This window comes from Desmodus rotundus, chromosome 12 (genome assembly GCF_022682495.2).
Source record: "Desmodus rotundus isolate HL8 chromosome 12, HLdesRot8A.1, whole genome shotgun sequence".
NCBI classification, from domain to species: Eukaryota; Metazoa; Chordata; class Mammalia; order Chiroptera; family Phyllostomidae; genus Desmodus; species Desmodus rotundus.
In genome coordinates, this window is record NC_071398.1 from 85,510,009 (window position 1) to 85,529,130 (window position 19,122).

Sequence of the window (19,122 nt, forward strand, 5' to 3'; positions counted from 1 at the left end):
ACAGTTCTTACCCCGCCCCCTACGTGAGAAGGAGGTGTTTGGCAGTGGAGGGGGTTATTTTCCCGAAGCTCCAGAAAAGTATCACGGATTTTAAGGAAAGGACGTGCCCGTTTCCCAGCCTCACCTAGTCTGGGATGCGGCCAAGATCCACCCCTCCACCTCCCCCCCCCAAGCAGCCCCCTCCCCCCACCTAGCGGAGGGAGAGATGCCAGCGCGGTAGAGTCATGCAGCTGGCTTGGGCACCATTGGCTCATGCCGGGAACACGCAGCAGCGAGTACGCACATCTGGCAGGCAGCCGGAGCGCCTGGGATCCTGATATGGAGAGAGAGGGCGGGCAGGTTTGAGTTCCAGCGCGCGAGGCTAGGAAGAAGAGCCGCGGCCGGCTCCTCCCCGAGCTTGCATCACCAGTCCCCACCTCTCTCCACCTCCCCTCTGGCCCCTCCTCCACCCCTCCTCCTTTTGCCCAGCCTAGTTCGGCTGGTTCTCAGGGGAAACTATTAATAGCATTACATCAGCCTAGGACTCGTAATCGGGCGCGGCGCCAGCCAGAGGATTATAAAAGGGGTGATGCAACGCACTCGCAGCCACAGTCGCACGCAGCGAGGCGGGCACTGCACTGCTCTCTCCCAGCGCCGCTGCCCCAGCGAGCCCGCCAGCCCGCGCGCCGGCAGTGAGTTCCCGGTGCTCTCCCGCCGACCCCACCGACGGGCAGCCCGACCCCGCCCCGACACCCCCCGCCCTCCGGACCCTGGCCGCCCCGACTGGAGACGGGAGGTGAGCGCTTGGAAGCCAAGTGAACGAGCGCGGCGAGGGTGGCTCGCTTTCATTCCCTTTGCGCCCCAATAGTAACTAGTCCCGTGACCCCTGGACCCACCCCGACCGGCGGCCCCAGCCTCCGGCTTCTAAAGAACTCCGGCTGAACTTTTCCTAACCACTGCTGCTCCTCAGCGCTTCAGAAAGTTTCTCGCCAATAACTTTCTTTTTTGACTTGGGGCGCGAAAGTTTCCTGGTGAAGAAGAGGTGGGCTCCTGCTTCTCATTCAGGTTGGGAACACTGCTCTTCTCCGCTCTCGGCATTTTCTTACCCGGCTGGGAGAGGGTGTAGGGAGGTGGGTTTCGCGGGGGCGGCCGACGCTCTCCTGCGCACTGTCCGCTCCATCCCCCGCTGGGTGCCGGGGCACTGCCACTCCCATTCCAGCCTTCCCGAGGTCCGCAGAGGGGCACGGAGGCCGAGGGCTCACGAAAGTGCTGCCCCTTGGGCCAAACGAAATGAATGGTGATCGGACCCGCAAACCTGCGGCGCGGGCGCGGGCGCTGGGAGTCGCCCTGCGTACCCGAGAGCGCAGGGAGCCGCGAGCGAAAGTTTAAGTTTAGACGCGGCGAGCGCTCGTGTCCTGTCCCGCGGCGGAAGACGGAGAGGGCTCCCGGCGCGGACTGGTGTCGAGCTCCTGGGCCCGAGACTTCCTGTCCCAAGTCTCTGACGCTCTGTTCTTCTCTCGTACCTGTGGCTCTAGCTCTTCCTCTGGCAGGTTCGCGGAGTTCTCTGCTTGTCGTTCACGGAGACCAGCCGTGGGGGGAGCGAGGGTGCGAAGCCAGATGTTCATGTAATTGAGAGAATGGCTTTGTGCTCCAGTGGCCAGGGCCGAGAGGAGAACTTATACTGCACTTGATGAACTTGAGCCTCAGTATCCCCAGCAGGAAGATACGGGCACAGATGCAATGCTGGCCGCTCTGCCTGCATGTGAGCGTAAGGTCCTTCCTGGCCAGATTTTCAGATTCTAGAGTGGTGTAATTGAGAGAAAGGGGGCCAGTGAGGGACGTTGCATGACTTGAATGAGGGGAGTCTCTAATGTCACTGAGCAGCCTCCGAGGCAAAGGGGAAAGGAGACTTCTCTACGGGGCATCTTCCCTTTCCAACTTTCTTTCCACTTGAATTGGTTCTCCTCCTCTGCTCCCCCACACTGCATTTTCATCTCATCTACTTAATTTCTAACCACTTTCTTCTCTCTGATTTCATTACCTAGACCACAGATGCTTCGAGTTGCTAAAGCTTTAATGGGGAAAAATAAAATGTGTGTTGTTGGGGGGGGGAGCGGTTAAGAAATGGCCAAAGGGCCAAGAGCCAGGGAGAAGGGTGGGGTACGACAGGAAGAATCCAAACACTCCGGTAGCAGCCACAGATGCTGCATCTCACCCAAACCGTGGGCCTGAAGCTCTGCCTGTCCCGTCTCCCGGTGCACCTGTCTCAGTGTGGGCGACAGTCACCTTTGGGGCTTCCACAGAACTCTAAGTGACGGAGGAATGGATATTACTGCCCCCTTGTTTTGCATTTAGCGTTTGTTGTAGAATAATGCTACAGTGTATAGGCTCTCGCTTTGAGGATATACCGTGCGGAGACTGGAGTGGGGGGGGGTGGGTTTTGCAGTTGTCATTGTCTGGCTGGCTTCAGCGACAGCGTGGCAGGTAGCACTCCGGGCTCGCAGCGTGGGTAGGATCCAGTCCTCGGCACCTGTGGCAGCTGTCTCAGCCTTTGGATCCTTGCTGTCTTAACCACAGCCTTTCCCTCTCTCCCTCTCCCTGTTGGCGGATTCTTCCCTTGTTCTCTTTCTCCTACACTCCCTCCCTGTCTGGTCCTGTCAAAGCCTTCTCTGTGGTCGGTACCAGGTTCCTGGGCCATTGACCCCTCATCCACCTGGCCAGTGGCTCTGTTCTCCAGTTGCCTTGTTGATTGACTCTCTGTTGGTGATGGACCAACATGAGCAGTGGCTGGGTGGTCAGCAGCTTGGCCTGAACTGGACCTCTCCCCAGCTTTATGGCCTTGGGCAAGTCACTGTACCTTCTTAGACCTCATTTTACTCAGGTTACAGATGGAGACCTGACCTAGAGGACTCTAATGCTGAGTGATCTATCCCACTAGATAGAGTCTATGATTTCTTCCATTTTCAAATTGAGTGGGCACGGAGCGGGGTCAGTGACTCTAAGAGTCCCCCACCCTGGGGAAGAGGAAGTACACAACCAGGACACCACAGAAACCAGAAATGGTTTCACGAGTGAGAACTAGTTATTTCTTAAGTACGTAAAACCTGTGGGGACAAGCTGCTGCCAGCAAATGGGGGTGGGGGTGAAATTGACCTGGTGTGACAGGAAGCCGGGGGTCAATCAAAGTGCAAAAGAAGCTGTGACTGACGGGGATGCCTGGAGGGCTCCAGTTGATTCCTGATGAATGGGACTCAGCTGCATTGATTGACAACGGTATTGAGCACCCCCTGAAATGGGGAAAGCAGAGTCACAGTAGTGTTGGGTACCCGGGATGCATGTAAACTCACCTTCATGAACTCGTATGATCTTCCTGACTGCCCCGGGAGGGAACTAGGGCAGGTGGTAAAGGTCCCACTTCATAGATGAGGAGACTGAGGCCCTGGAAGCACGAGTCGCTTCTCGGTGGGTGCTCAGCTCGTGAGTGATAGCGACAGGCCTGGAAGCGTCTGGTCCCAGAGGCTGGCCTCACACCTCCAACCTTCAAGTGGGCTGGGGGAAAGACCAAGCACGATGTGAAGTTAGCGCCAGACTGATGTTGGCTTCTGACTATGTTTTATGAGCAGTAGCAGTTAGTGGAAAGAGATAAAAATTAGAAGTGAAAATTCAGCACAGTTGTTTGTAGCTACTAGGAAATAAAGTCCAGGCGCTGAATTTCCAGTTAAAGAAATACATGAGTAAAGTTTCACTTTCTTGAAAATGATGAAACTACCAATGATATGACATGATTTCTGATCAGAGATAATGAAGCAGAAGCAAAACGCAGGTGCTTTGTAGCAAGTCTGGGCAATGTTCAGATCCATGTAGAAAGTCAACTCAGAAAATCTTCAAACATTTTTCTTTTTTCTTCAGTGAAGGGGATGTTAGAGGGTCTCAACTTGTAGGGGGGGGGATGTCTGAAATTTAACTTCATTTCCCCTGTAGGGACATAGCGAGAGTCCAGGCTGAATCATATCATAAGAGAATTGAGTAAAGAAGTCACTGGAAAGTATCTCAAGAAACTAAAGATTAAGCTTTAGCTGAGTGCAGAGAAAGCCCAGATCTCTACAGATACAACTACTTTACTTTCTGAAAAGTTTTTAATGTTGTACAACTCTTTTCTCTCCCCAAGTAAGCCCTCCCAGTGCTTTTCATAAAAACATTCCATACCACTGACATTCTTCATTTTCTTTCATCAGGACTGCTGACTTTACACTAAGAAGGAAAAAAAAAAAACAAAAACAAAAACAAACCCAAAGAGCAGACCTCAAGTCTTGAGGGCTCATTAATAAACTTAGTCGGGTGGCAAAATGGAACTCCACTCAGCTGCCATGCAGTTCAAACCGCCCATGTAGAAGGGAGCCAGCCATCGAGGCTTCCAAACAAAGGCAAGCCCAGGGGTGGCTTTGAATTCCATCAGAAGTTGGAAAGGGAGGGAAAACATGAATGCATGGGAGAATCTTAAGCCTCTGGCTTTAGAAGGCTGGTTTCACAGAGTTTATCACCTGCCAGAGACAAGCACCCTCCCAGCATCCTCAGATTATAGGATTAAATTGGTAGAACATCAGTTCTGACTCATGACACAGGGCTTTAGGAACAGCGTTAACAGACATTTCTTGGATTTCTCTGAATAGTCGACAGTGGCATTTGTTAGCCTGGAATTCGTGCCTCAGACAGTGTATGTCAGATCTTAAGGGGGAGGTAGAGGTCAGGGTGTTCTGCTGAGAGGTGTTTGAGATCAAAGAGAGTGACCAGCCACCCTCCCACATGGACCTCACAGGGCGTCTGTCAGAGAGCCAGCCCTGTGCTGGGGTATCCCTGGGAGGCCCAGTAGGAACTTGCCTCCTAGTTGTGTTACGTTTCCAAGGCATATTCACGTATTATTATTATGCTCTATTACGGAGAAGAAGGAAGGCACTGGGAGGTATAATGATGACATGAGTGAGTGAGCCTGTAACCTTGATCTTATGACCCAAGTCTGGGAATTTTGTGGACAAAGACCCTCTTACACAAACTCCAAAGTGCGGCAACAGCCTGAGTATACACCCTGACATAGAAAGATCAGCAGTTCATTATCTAGAGTTCAACTTTTCCCTGTGGCTCTTTCCTGCGTTTCTTCAGTTCCAGGACCCCCCACAGCCCTTATGCCTGTCCCATTCCCAAGAAACACTTGCTCTGGTTTTTTGTTTGTTTTTGCCATGTGGAATAATGTTCTCTATTCTCTAAATTAAGGGCATAAGTTCTGGAGTCAAACCTAACTCCAAGTGCTGATGCTGCCCCACACTAAGTATGACTTTAGACAAGTTGTTGAGCTTGCATACACCTCAGTTACTCCATCTGTAACATGGGGCCGGGACCCAGCCCACCGGGTTCCCGTGAGAATTCAGTGAGATGGTGTGCATCAGGTTTCTGCTATGGAGGAGGCACTCATTACATCGCAGCAATTTGCTGGCAGGGTTCCTCTCTGGCCGGACTTGGCTTAAAGACCACAAGTCCCCGAGATTGAGGATGTTCCAGGGGGCCCCCTGACTAGACAATCCCTGCACTCGTCACCCCTGGAGAACTGACTGCCTGGCCGAGGGGACAGCCGCTGCTGGGAGAAGTATATGACAGGGGGAGGCTTATGGGGGCTGCTCCAAATTGGGGCCATGAGACTATTACTGTTTCTACCCTTTAGTTTCCTATTGTCAGCTTGGGTTCCCTGGGCCACAAAGTGATAGAGGTGGACAGGACCTCAGAAGCCAGTTGATTTGGCCACCTGTTCCCGATTTTATGTATTCTGTCGGGTGGTCGCCAGTGGCGATCAAGCACGGGAGCAGCCGGTGCCAGGCACTGTGCCAGCTGGGGGTGAGCGGCAGCAGAGGCTCAGTCCCCGTGCGGCAGGAGCTCTCCGCCGTTTGCCAGATGAAGACTGAGTCTTAGAATGTTCGGGTCACACTGCTCCTTCTGGTCACACTGGCCAGAGCCAGTCTCAGGCACCCTTTGGCCCCCAGACCAAAGCTCTCCAGATACCACGGGGCTGAACAAGACCTCCAGAGGAGGTGCGCATTCTCAGCTCCTCACTTTTCTTCACTCTGAGGTCTTTGATTCACCAAGCCTACTTTACAAAGGGACTACTGGTCCCTTGTGATCTGAATCCCTGGCTCCCAGCCCTTGCCAAGGACTGGCTCAAAGAAACACACAGTTACCCTCCTCCTTGTCATTTATTTGGATCCAACTTGCTGAGGGAGAAGCATCAGAGATATATTTGCTAAATTCAAGGGTCCCCCCCACGCTTTGCTTTACTTCCACTTACAACTTCAACTTGATTCGAGATGCCAAGTTTCTTATTTCAAAAGGAGACTGGAAATGGGTTTACATAATAGTTTCACTTTTTGTTTTTAATGCTGTTCCTCTTTCAGTTCTGTTTGAGGCTACATTTGCATATATGCACACCAGCCTGAACTAATGCTTTTAAGAATTTAGAATAGCCTGAAATGCCACCCCTGATAAACTCCAGAGGGGCATTTTATCCACATCACTGAGCTGGGTATTCTAAGAACCTGTTTTACTCAAACTGAGTATGGCATGAAATGAAAACAGAAGCCGGAGGGCCTATGGGACTTTCCCTGGGAGTGGGGCTTGGGTTGGAGGTCGCAGGTGTGGGGGGTCTTGGTCCCATGCCCCCAATCCCTGAAGTAGTTTGGGTTTCAATGTGTCTTTCAGCAAAATGATGCTTCAACACCCAGGCCAGGTCTCTGCCTCGGAAGTCAGTGCTTCTGCCATCGTCCCCTGCCTGTCCCCTCCTGGGTCACTGGTGTTTGAGGATTTTGCTAACCTGACACCCTTTGTCAAGGAAGAGCTGAGGTTCGCCATCCAGAACAAGCACCTCTGCCACCGGATGTCCTCTGCACTGGAGTCGGTCACTGTCAGCAGCAAACCCCTTGAGATGTCGGTCACGAAAGCCCAGGTAGGTTCTGCCACAGGTGTCCATTCTTTCAGCGTGTATTGATTGTGCACCTGCACGCCTACCGCGTGACAGAGCGTGCCCTAGGCAGGGGGCTGCGGCGTGAGTAAAACCAACCACTGCCCTCGGGGAGCTTACCTTCCACTGGGAGGAGACACACAATACACAGAAGAAGTGAATACATAATATGAGAGACGGGCAACGGAGGAAACTCCAGCAGCAAAGGGGGACTGAGAGCAGGGTTGGGGTGGGGGGCTGCTCTAAATCAGGCGGTCAGGGAAGGCTTCACTGGTAGAATGGCCTCTGAGCGGAGACTCGAAAGAGGAGAGGGAGGAGGCCATCTAGGTGTCTGGCAAAAGAGCAAGAATAAGGGCACTGCAGGGGAGTGTGCTTGGGGATAAGAGCAGCAGCAAGGTGAGGGGTGGGGATCGACGCAGGAGCTGAGGGATGGGTGCAGACAGATGATGCTGGGTCCTACAGACTACTGTAAAGATACAGCCATTTACCCAGCGTGAGACGGGAGGCCCCTGGAGAGTTTCTGAGCAGCGGAGCAACATGGTCCGACCTATAGGTTTTAGATGATCACCGACTGCCACGTTGAGAATGGGCAGTAGGGGCAAGAGTAGAAACAGAATACGGAAGTGAGAGGTCGCAGTAATCCAGGCGAGCAATGGAGGATCAGGTCAGCATGGAAGCCATGCGGTACAGAGAAGTGGTTGGCTCCTGGGTCTGTCTCGAAGGTAAAGCCGATGTACTGATGCATTGGACATGGAGGATGGCTCCAAGTGGGAGACTCAAGGGTGGCTCCCAGATTTCTGGCCTGACCAGCTATAAGGATGGTGCGCCCATTTGCTGCTGACATAGGGACTGTAGGAGGTTGGACGGGGCCAGGACACAAGTCCATTCTATTGGAGGCTGCAGCGGAGGAGGCAGCTGGACATGTGGGTTGGGAGTTCAGAGGAGAATCAGGACTAGAGATGTAGAATGGGAAGCCATCAGCATATGGGTGTTATTTAAAGACGTGAGCCTGTATGAGGTCATCTTTTGTGTCTAGTCGTTCTGAAGACGCACCAAGTGTGGTGTTTATTTTTGTTACTGCAAAGACCCAGGTGGCCAGACTGTGGTGTGAGGACCTGCCGGCCTTGCTCACAGCCTTTAGTACCAGGTTCTGCTTCAAGTTCACTTCTGTCTCTGACACTTGCACTGCTCCCCACTTGGCGATCTTTTTTAAGACACGTGGAGTAATGGACACAGTGAGAAGTCTGCGCGGTGGTTGCTGGTGATGCTGCGTGTGGTGACTTAAAGACTCAGAGCTGAAGTCCCAATGTTTTGTTGGCTCTTCCGTCATGGGCACAAGATGGGAGTGTTTCAGGCTTAACTGACATGAGCGTGCCTTTGGAGGAGTAGCGGAACTGGCCAAAAGGGAACTGAGTTTTAAAGGAAGTTGGTGAAGAATCTTTATGATTCTATGAAAGGGGTGGTGATTCTATACAAGGGCTCTCTGATTCTATGTAAGGGTTAATAAAATGACATTTTTTAAGGGTCTAGTAGAGGACCCGACTGATCGTTATTTCAGGGGCTGGTAGAGGGGACTAGTGTATGACGCCGTTCTGAGGGGCATTGGCTGGGCCCTGATTAGCCCGAGGGGATGTCACTGGTACCCAGCACAGTAGTGGACAGTGCAGGTTGGATATTGGGATACTCGAGGGAATATTTATTGGAATTTTATAATTAAATATCTTGAGATAACAGGGTGGAATGGAAGTGGTAGGATCGTCATAGAAGGAAGGAGAGCATTTTGGAAGGATATTTTTAGGGTTCTCCAGAGGAAATAGTAGGCAGCCTGCCCTGTGGAAAAACTCCTTAAAGCCAGCCAACCCGTGTATGATTCTGTGCTCATTGAGGATCCTCTGGTCTCAGGTTCCTTTAACAACTAGGTCTTCCTGTTGGGAAGAAATGCACCTTAAATACTCTGGTCCCCTTGACTGCTGTAATTCTCAACTTAAAGTAAGACCCTGAGCCTAGGAAGCCCACAGACATCCTACCTGTGCGTTTGGGCAGTGTGAGCCTGTTCCCCAGATCCCAGTCACCCAGCTGTGACCTGCAGAGGACACAGGACGAGGGACCAAAGGCCTGGGTTACATCAGGTTTTGTAGCCTACTGGTCTGCTGACCACGAGCTGGTGATTCCTGGCCCTCCCTGGGCACGTTACTGTACTAACAGATCAGTATTATGGGTTGGTTGAATTCCTCATTTCCACATTGATAAACTGATGGGACCAAACCAGATGGCCTCTGGAAAGGCCTTTCCATCTCTGACAGTATGTGAACTTGAGATTTGCTCTACTTCCGAGTCCTTCCTCATGGGAGACATCCCTGAATCCTCTCCCATCTATCCAAAAATGTCGAAATGTCCGAGGAAACACCAGAATCACTGAGTTGTTGATGAAGACACAGATGGTGAGGTTAATAATAACTGAAGCCTACATAGCACTGGCTGTGAGCTAAACACTATGCAAAGCATTGCATTTATTAACTAATTTGACCCTCATCATAACCCTATTAGGTAGGTAAAATTATTGATCCCACTTTACAAATGAGGAAACCGAGGCCCAGAAGAACATGCTCATTTACCCAAGGTCTCACAGCTAATAGGTCGTGAGCTGGAATTCAAAGGCAGTTTAGTCTAAACCCAAATGTCTGGCTGTGTGGGTCTGGGACCCCAAGTGTAAAACGTGCAATTTCTCTCACCGTACTTCCCCCTTGGGCTTTGTTCCTCTAAACTGCAAGGCTGTCCGTCTCAGTCCAGACAAAGTCAGTACCATCTGGTCCAGATGCCTAGCAATAAGCCAGGCGTGAGGTGATGATGGTGTGTCAGGGTGTCTTTGGTTTGAGGCATGGCTCCCATACCCTTTTCCACTGTCCGGAGCAATGACAAGTGACATGACAAGGCCTGACATTAGCAGCCTATGCCATTACCCACTCAACCCACCAGCCTCACCGCAGCCGGGCGCTGGTCTCTAAGCCAGGTCCAGCAGCCGGACTCCGCTGGCTCCTCATCAGTCCTCAGACAGAGCCAGGATCCCAGTGAGCTTCCAGAGGACCAGATGCTAAAACAGCATACGGTTTTGTTCTCTGAGGAGCCCCAGGGCTGGCTCAGCGTGAAGCCCGGAGGCCGAGATCAGTATTTAATTGAAGGATAAATCAATGGGTGGTTCTAGTTTGCTGCCCATTGGTGGCATCGAGCCAGGGGTTGATATGCCACTTCAGCTGGGATGAGCTTGGGTTCCTCTCCTCCAGAAGCTCCATGGGCTTCTCCTGAATTCAGGAAGGAGGTGCTCTGATGCTCCAGATGGAGCTAGAGGTGACTGGGCTGCCCTTGGGTCTTGAATCAAAGGAAAGGAGACAAGAGTAGCTAGGCCATTGAGGTCATTCATGGTTTTAGGGGAAAGGACATGTACCAGGCAGAATCTGTTTCCTGTTTTAATGATTACTGTTATCAATAGTTATCGATTTGAATATCAAACCTCTTTTAAGATCCAAATGCGTTTTTAAAATAAGCTAAAATTTAATTGACCAATATTGCCAATATAATTTTAACTAACAGTCCTTTGATTTTTATTATTCATTCTTAAGGGTGTATGTGTGTGGCAAGGTTCATGTAAAAGCCTAGGGCTTTACTCTTTCCAGTCCCTTTAGCATTCCGGCTGCCCTGGTTTGCCAGGTTTTGGTGGCAATACAAGGCAGTGTGTTTGAGGTGGGTCGCATTACTCAAGCAAGTACCTCTTGGATTTTATAGGTAACCCCTGAAGAAGATGAAAGAAAAAAGAGGCGACGGGAAAGAAATAAGATTGCAGCCGCCAAGTGCCGAAACAAGAAGAAGGAGAAGACGGAGTGTCTGCAGAAAGTGAGTGTCTTCTCACCTTTCCCTGCCCTCTTGCTCACGCCTGTCCCCGACCAACCTTGTATCTCTATCAGAAGGGGAGTTAAAAGCCCCCTACCCAGAAGTGGTTTCCCAAGAAGGGCGTCGTAGCTGGCAGCATAAATGCCAGTGGCTGAATGAAGAGCTAATGTGACTCTGGATGTATAAAAGCAGGTGTGTGAATTAAAAACCCCACCGCAGCCACAGCCAGTCCCTACACGTCCAGCGGCTTCCAGGCTGCAGGATATGTCAGCCCAGTTAAAGAGGCTTCACTTGCCCATTCGCCTGAGAAAAGGAAGCTGCCAGCTCTCATTTGGCTCACTATGAAACACCTTTAATTAATCTCTTCAAACAAGTTATTTCCTTAATCCACAAGCAGTAGTTAAACTTTCTTGGTGTTCCCGTGTAGCCCTTCTCCTTGGCTCACCCAGTAGGCTTAACTCCTGGCTGCTTTCGGCCGGCCCCACTTCCTAAAGGGAACAGCATCCGAGGCAGGTGGGGCGCCTCATGGTGCAGTCTTTCCAGTGGTTGTGTCCCTTCCCTCTAGTGTGGACAGGCCAGGGCAGAGTCTCGCCCAGATTCAACAGGTCCTCAAGGGTTCTGTTGATTGCTTTAGGGACTCAGTGAAAATTAAGACATTCTGTGTGTAGCTATATACATTCTTTCTGGGGAGATGCGCTTCTCATTGAAATTAGTGGCTCACAGAAGACGAAGCATCATGAGTCTGGAGTTTGCCCCAGCCCCCAAGGCCCTTGTGGGTCCAGAAGACCTGCACATGGGCTGTTGGACTCATGCAAAGGAGATCTCTGAGCCATTGGTTCTACTGCAGCTTCATTACTGTTAGAGTCACACCCTGCTCAAACCTTGCATGGAAACTCAAGGACATCTCTGAAGAAGCCTCTTAAGTTCAACAAGCCCCTGGCTTCTCCAGGGTCTAGATTCTCCCAAACCTAAGGCTGCTGCCTCGGCTGTGTGGGGCGGCACTGTAGCAGGGAGCCAATGGCATTGGCTCTGCAGGCCATTTCCAGCTTGAAGAGCCCCTACATGTCCCAGGTGCTACCCTGCCACCCAGGGACCTTTCCCTGGTCACCCGGTCACCCCCTCCTTGCTGGAACTTGGCTCCATCCTTAATAACTCTGTTGCTTATCCCCCAGGAGTCGGAGAAGCTGGAGAGTGTGAATGCTGAACTGAAGGCCCAAATCGAAGAGCTCAAGAATGAGAAGCAGCATTTGATATACATGCTCAACCTTCATCGACCCACGTGTATTGTCCGGGCTCAGAACGGGCGGACTCCAGAAGATGAGAGAAACCTTTTTATCCAACAGATAAAAGAAGGAACATTGCAGAGCTAAGCAGCTGTAGTTATGGGGGCAAGTGGGGACTCCTCATCGAATCCTCCTGCTACATCCAAACCCCTGCAGCCATTGGAGATCTGACTTCCTGTGCACCTCTTGAATCCCGGCAGCAAAGAACCGTGGAGGCAGGAGGGCTCCGTGACTCAGCGGGGCCTGTCCACTCTGCCCCCGAGCAGACTTCGGACCAGAGCAAGGGCAATTGTTGCCTCAACTCCAGGATTTAGGCCTTAACGTCTTGGGTCCTCCAGATGGCCCCTGGTTAGGGTCCTGCCCACCTTTCATCTGGATTCCACAAAAACCAGAATTCCCACCATTAGGGTTCCTGCAGAAGAAGTGTCTGTACCTTGGGTGGGTGGGGCGGGGCCACCTCCTCCGTTGCCACTGCCACCGTCACTTGTAGGGGACGTGGAGAATGGCGTTCAGCAAAGTTGTACAATGGCCAGGGTTGTGCTTCTAGTGGATATGCTGTAATGTACAGGAATTATTGTGTGCAAGGCATTTGTTTCATAACTAGGCATTGTGCTCTCCCGATGTTTGTTCTGCCAACACTGGGGTGATTTTTTCATTACTTTCCTCAGGTCTGGTTTCTGAGGGTTTGAGGGGCTAGCACCACGTGCAGTGTTTCACAAAACGTTCAGGTGGCCGGAAGAGCTTGTTGGCCCCAGGAGAATGGAGTTTTGCTAGCCAGCAGTGCCGTTCTGTGCCAACCGAGAAGGCCTCCTTTCCCTTGGTGCCCAGACTTTAACGCAAAATTCACGGGCGCGACCGCAGCAGGTCCTCTGTCATGGGATGAAAGCAGAAAGTCCACCTGCCAAAGGGTTAGGACTCTCTGCTCAGTGACACAGGCCAGGAGTCATTTCTCAGCGGTGAGATCCAAAGAATATTCCACTTTCCTTTCCCTGCAGCTGAAAACCACATTCAGTGGAGGCACGTTGGAAGCTAGGTGGTGCCTGGGCTTCAGCCTTATCGGATGTTAACGGCATTGGTTTTGTCACGCAGATGTTTGTAGAAATCTGGCCCAGAGCTTTTCACAGCTGTGAGAGGTCGTTCGCACTGGCCACAAGGACTCTGGTCTGTTTCGATTCTGATGTTTCCGTGAAATCCTCAGAGTGTTCAGTCCTACACAATAGTATCATTACAATTTTCTGGAAAAGAAAATGTTACTTATTTATCCTAGTATTCCTAACCTGTCAATATAATAAATATTGAAACCAAGATGTGGTAAATTTCAATGTCGTGCTGGTTTCTGTTCTTTGAAACCGATTGGTGGTTGAAACCCAGTCATTCTGCAGGCCCTTTCCTCTCCATGGGGTCGTGGGGGGGCGGGGGGGGGTTACTTAGCCTTGAATATTCTCCGAGTGCCCCTTTGTGCTTTGGGCACCTGCCACCAGCTGGGAGAGCGGACTCTCAATCCTGCTCCTCAGTCTGTGGCATCCGATGCTCAGTTTCTCATTAACAAACCCTGGAACACAGCACCACATATATCCCTGAGACCGTCTGTTTGGCGTTGACAGAATTCTGATATGAAATCGGAATTGCTAAATACCGCAACTATCAGTTTCTCTGAGGGCATGAAGCCTAAGACGTACACCTGCTGTTCACCTTGAGCCATGGACACCTTACATTCAGCCGCAGAACTTCTCTTGAAGTGGTCACTTGACTTAGATTCATAATGCCCAAGTGTGTGTCTCGTTGTTGCAAATTCACGTGTGTCAAATATCAGGAAAACAATGAGGGGAGGTCGGGGAAGAAGAAAGGAAGAATAATTTTAGATGGGACAGGTGTGATAATTCAAAGAAAAGTATTCCACCGAATTTTCTGGAATCTCCTGGGCATACGGTCCCTTAGGTCTGGAATAGAACCAGGTTCCTTTGCTCTCCACCTGTGTACATATGTAACATGGGCTAGAAATAATAATCGGCTACTGTGCTACCAATGCTTCAGAGAGATACTGGCTTCATTAAATGTGAAGATTCACACACAGCAATGGTGCCTGCTCCTTTGAACTCGTGTATGGTTCCTTTAAACTGGCACCTGTGACACAGGTGTCCTCCTCTTGCTGCTTTCATTGTACATCAGAGGTAGTGACTAATCTGTAAAAAACCAGCTGGTGGGAGCGCTGTTCCCCCATCCTGCAGGAGATAATCTTTTCCGTATCCTGGTGGAGGGCAAAACTTCCTCGCATTTACCCTTCGGTTGTGGGTATAGGAGCCACAGATCAGCTGTTATGAAACTCAAGATACTCTTTAAGCTGCCACGGACAGGGGGAATGAGGAAGGAAAGGGCTGGTGGCTGTGGCAGGAAGAGATCTGAGAAATGCACTGTATACGGTTAATGAAACCAGTTCTTTTAACAAATGCACTAAAAGTAGTTTTGTTTTCTGTAGCCAAGTTTATGTTTTGATACTTCAATTAAAAAAACAAAGATGACTATATTGTTACCATCAAGGCGTTCACTTCCTCTTGTTTCACATTCACGAAGAAGAGAAGTTGGGGGTGGGGCACCTGGGAGAATGAACTTGATGGAACCTCCGGCAGAATGACAGTATCTTTCACTGGGCTTCCTCTGTGGCGACATCACACTGCCAGGTCATGGGAAGCCCATTCTTCCTCCTCCTGGTCCCCTTGCCAGACCTCCCTGAGATCTGGCCCAATACCTGGTTTGGAGTAAAGAGATTTAACGGGTTCTGGCCCAGGACAGGGGTTCTGGAATGAAACTTTCACTTTCTGCCAAGAGCTAAAATGCTATTTTTCATCTTTATCCTTATTTCTCCTCATGACCTTTTAACAAAGCCTTGAACCCCAAACCAAGCTTTCTCCTCTCTTCTGCACCCCATACTATCTGGCTGTGTTCAGGCGGTCTCTCTGTGGAGTGGACAGTGCTGTTGTGGACTTACCTAAGGTCAAACCGTGCAGGAGGCCAGGGTTGCCCACTGCGCACCCTTCTGTCTTCCCATGGCGGCTCTCACCCCAGGAGCTTCTCTAATCCAGTCTGCTTTCAGGAAAGAATCCACACCGAGGCTTAAAGGCCAGGTGAGGACTAATGCCAACAAGAACTAACATTTGTTGAGACAATATGCTCAACCCTTTAGATGCATTAAATCATTTAATCCTCCCAGCGACTGTTAGGGTCTTCATTTTACAGATGAGGAAGTAGAGAGCTGAGTGGCTTGTTCAAGGTCACACAGTTGACCTTTCTGAAGCTGAAGCCTATGTTTTTTAACTACCAGCGTTCTGAGCTGGGGGGGGGTGTGTGCATGTGTGTGTATGTGATTAAAATACACATAAAGTGACACCATTGTAACCACACTGGAGTGTGCAATTCAGTGGCATTCAGGACACCCACAATATTGTGCAACTATCACCACTAGTTCCAGAATTTTTCATCACCCCAAAAGGAAGTCCTGTATCTCTTAAGTAGTCACTCTGCATTCTCTCCTCCCTACAGTCCTAGGCAACCAAGAATCTAATATCTGTCTCTATGGATTTACCAGTGGAACCCTACAACACGTGGCCTTTTATATCTGGCTTCTCTCCCTTAGCAAAATGTCTCCCAGGTTCATTCATGTTGTGGCATGTGTCAGTACCTCATTCCTTTTTGTGGCTGAAGATGATTCCATTGTATGGATAGATCAAACTTTGGTTATCTACTCCTCTGTTGATGGACAGGGATATTTTAACAGAAAGATAGTCTTTATCCTCGAGGAATGAATCTCTAAGGTGAGAGATAGGTGGGCTGGAAACAGAGGTGTTTCTCAGAACTTTCAAGTAACAACTTAGAAGTCACGGATGCTGTGCCTGGCTCTGTGGGAATGGCGGTAAGGCAGGAGGTTCTGCAGGCGGTCCTTTGGCAGGCTCCTGGAACTGAGGCTGCCGCAGGCTGTTTGCACAAGTGTGATGGAGGGAAGGAACTGAGGTGGCCCCCTGGAAAACCCAATTCTCCGCCCAGCCACTGTCTTGCACTCTCTCCATAATGCACACACATACATGGAATTAATGATGCCACTTCTAACAATGTCTTCTTGGACGTAGTTAAATCGGTCCACTTTGAAACCATTCAGTTGGCCCAAGCTTCCTTTGTGAGGCAAAGTGCTTAGTGGTTCCAAAAAAAAGACTGTAGGATTAGCTAGTCCTGCATTCAAACACTGCCTTCACTGCTGTCAGGTGTGTGAATTTAGGTAGGTGATACAACCACAATTTCTTCACCTGTGAAAGGGACAGTAGCAACGGTACCAAACTCAATGGATTCTCCCGATCCTGTGGGAAGAAGACAGCATGGGGCCTAGCGGAAGCAATTGTTACTACTAAGGGTCATTGTCATCAACATTTACAGAGATTTTATGAAAGGATGGGCTAGGGCCCAAGACTGCCAATTCTGGGTTATTTGATGAAATTAAACTTAGAGCTCAAGTGATTCAGATTTATCCCATCGTCTTATGTTTCTACAGTTTGGTTCAATTTTTATTTTGGACCCCACCTGAGCCCTAGCAGGGTGGGCCTGTCCTCTGTGGGGGCAGCGGTGGCCTGGGGAAATGATGGTGGCCCTGCCCTGAAGGGGTGGCTGGGGATTGCGAACAAAGGGGTATGTGACAGTGACAGGTCACAAAGGGCAGCAGAGGATAAATATGGCTGTGCAGGGCGTTTAGGCCAAGAGTGGAGCTCACAGCCTCTTGGGGAAATAAAAAATCAGGGGTGGAGGCGAGGTAAGTCCGAGCAGAATCCCAGTCTACATCTCCACATCCTTGAAGACGGTCAGCCTGGGGTCCAGGCACCCTCTAGCATCCCCACCCATGCCTCTGGGAGGCTGGGAGGCAAAGGGGGTCCTGTGGGGTGGGGTGGGGTGGAGAGACCTGCGGTAGAGCCAGCTGTGTGACACGGGAGCCTCACTGCTCCCTCTTCTGCCTGTGAGGCCAAGAAAGAAGACACGCAGGGGCCTTGCCAGCACTGCTTGAGGCGATAAAACAGAGCCGGGAAGAGCGAGCCTCTGTCGCCATAACCCGCAGCCCAGAGTGGCTCCAGCGTGGGCATGTTCAGCTCCGGGAAACTGCAGCAACAACTGTACAAGGGAGAATATGACATTTTCAAGTACGCACAGGTATTTGAGGGCGACTTTATCCAGACCACGAAAAAGGGTGAAGTGATTGACGTGCACAACCACGTCCGCATGGTGACCGTGGGCATCACATCCACCAGCCCCATCCTCCCACTACCGGACGTCATGCTGCTGGCCCGCCCGGCCATCGGCTGTGAAGAGCTTGCAGGGCGCAGCAAAGTCACCAAGGGAAAAAGCCACAAGGCCGCAAAAGCCTTAGAGCTCACTAGGCTGCTTCCCTTGAAGTTCGTGCGCATGTCTGTCCATGACCGTGAGAAAAAACAGCTGCGCCTGAAGTTCCCCACTGGCCGCTCCTGCTACCTGCAGCTCTGCCCCCCACTGGGTGCTCAGGAAGACCTCTTTGACTGTTGGGAAAACCTCGTTTACCTCCTGCGACCACCAGTGGACGGTAACCGCAGTACCTACACCACCGCAGCTGGGAACAGGGCATGCATGCCTGTGTTTGAGGAAGAGACCCGGAGGAGCCTGGCAGCGGCCGATTTCCCAGGGAAGGAGGATCAGGACCAGATCAGCACCAGAAGCCTCTACGTGGTCTCTGAGATGGCTGGTGCCACCTCTGCAGCGTTTGCTGGGGGGCAGGGAATCCAACATGACTCTCACAGATTCACCGCCATGCCTGATGTAGCCACCCCAAACACCAAACCCACAGAGCTTGACAAAGTGTCAGCAGCTGGGGCAGCAGCAGGCTCCACAGCAGGCGCTTTGGACACAGCGATAACCGAGTCTGCTGCCCCTGAACAGCTAAGCGTGGCCATAGCTGGGGCAGCCACCCAGGATCCAGCAGGAAGCAGAACCACCATAGCCATTGCGGGTGTTGCCAACACGTCCCCCAACAGCATTAAAATGGCCTGGGCAGATGCTGCAAACTGGCCCTCAGAGTGTGCTGTCATCAGCACCAGCCTCTCCTCAGAGACCAACCTGATTGCTGCAACAGCAAAAGCAGAACCTGCCAGTGAGCCTGCTGGAGAAACTGCTAAGGATCGTGCCGCAGGCCCTCTCCTCTCTAGCTTGCCCAGGGAAGGTGGTGTGTGGGAAGGGGCCGGAAGGCAGCAGCGACTGCCCCCGGTCAGGGCTGAATCCCCAAAGAGCAGAAGGGATGGGAGGGAGCAAAGGCAAAGGGAGAGAGCCCTCAGGAGTCCCCACCACCGCAGGGCGACTGAAAGCCACCACAAGCCAGGGGGTGACAAGATACTCCGAAAACCATCTGCTTGGTCCCTAGCCAGGCAGAGAAATGACAAAAAGGAGAAAGGCAGTGGCAGTCCGGGGAGCAGCAGGCCTGTCACCGCGCACAAAGGGGTCAGCCACGCGCCCATCACCAGGGACTCTAGGACCTCTCGCAAATCGGGGAGGAGCTCGTCTGCAAGTAGTTCAGGTTCCACAACCCAGAGACTCAGCAGGATCAGCTCTCTGTTGAGGACCGTGAAAGCCAATCTTATTACAAAAGCAGTGGCCTCACCACGCGGTAAGGACGTGGACCATTCAACTAAGATAATGGAGAGGAACAGCGCGGAGGCCATCACAGAGAGGAGGGCAGGGGCAGGGGCTGGAGAGGACTGACAGTGTGGCATCTGAGGTCATGGATACCTGTGACCTTTGACCCCTGTTACTGGAAGCCAGAACTGGAAGCTGCAGAGGGGACCTGGGCTCAGGGGAGGATCCCTGGAGAGCCTCTTCCAGCTTTCCTTACTGCAGTTTAAATAAAGATTGATACAGTCTGAATATAATCAATACAATGCTGCTTTCTGTGAGTTTCTATGTCCTATAGCTTAGTAG

At 51.3% G+C, this 19,122-nt stretch overlaps 2 protein-coding genes across 4 annotated transcripts; both read left to right on the forward strand.

Moving 5' to 3' along the window:
- Positions 1-598: 598 nt before the first annotated feature.
- Positions 599-12,466, forward strand: ATF3 (activating transcription factor 3). 3 transcript variants are annotated; one of them, XM_024551381.3, is made up of 4 exons: positions 599-775; positions 6,721-6,964; positions 10,760-10,867; positions 12,037-12,466. In XM_024551381.3, the coding sequence occupies exons 2-4, from the start codon at positions 6,725-6,727 to the stop codon at positions 12,232-12,234; spliced, it is 546 nt and encodes a 181-aa protein (XP_024407149.1). In that variant the 5' UTR covers positions 599-775; positions 6,721-6,724; the 3' UTR covers positions 12,235-12,466. The 3 variants fall into 3 exon arrangements, with proteins under 3 accessions (XP_024407149.1, XP_045044408.1, XP_053772005.1); XM_045188473.3 differs by lacking the exon at positions 599-775 and adding an exon at positions 810-1,044; XM_053916030.2 differs by lacking the exon at positions 599-775 and adding an exon at positions 810-1,021.
- Positions 12,467-17,262: 4,796 nt separating this feature from the next.
- On the forward strand, positions 17,263-18,906 carry GARIN4 (golgi associated RAB2 interactor family member 4). Its single transcript, XM_024576595.3, has one exon. It carries the CDS (start codon positions 17,263-17,265, stop codon positions 18,904-18,906), a length of 1,644 nt encoding a protein of 547 aa, XP_024432363.3.
- The last annotated feature ends 216 nt before the right edge of the window (positions 18,907-19,122 follow it).

Excerpts from the sequence above, each read along its gene's own strand:
- ATF3 (XM_024551381.3), top strand. The coding sequence starts at position 6,725 with ATGATGCTTCAACACCCAGGCCAGGTCTCTGCCTCGGAAGTCAGTGCT. Across the intron at positions 6,965-10,759 it reads TGTCGGTCACGAAAGCCCAG|GTAACCCCTGAAGAAGATGA; the intron begins GTAGGTTCTGCC and ends TGGATTTTATAG. Across the intron at positions 10,868-12,036 it reads AGACGGAGTGTCTGCAGAAA|GAGTCGGAGAAGCTGGAGAG; the intron begins GTGAGTGTCTTC and ends CTTATCCCCCAG.
- GARIN4 (XM_024576595.3), top strand. The coding sequence starts at position 17,263 with ATGTTCAGCTCCGGGAAACTGCAGCAACAACTGTACAAGGGAGAATAT.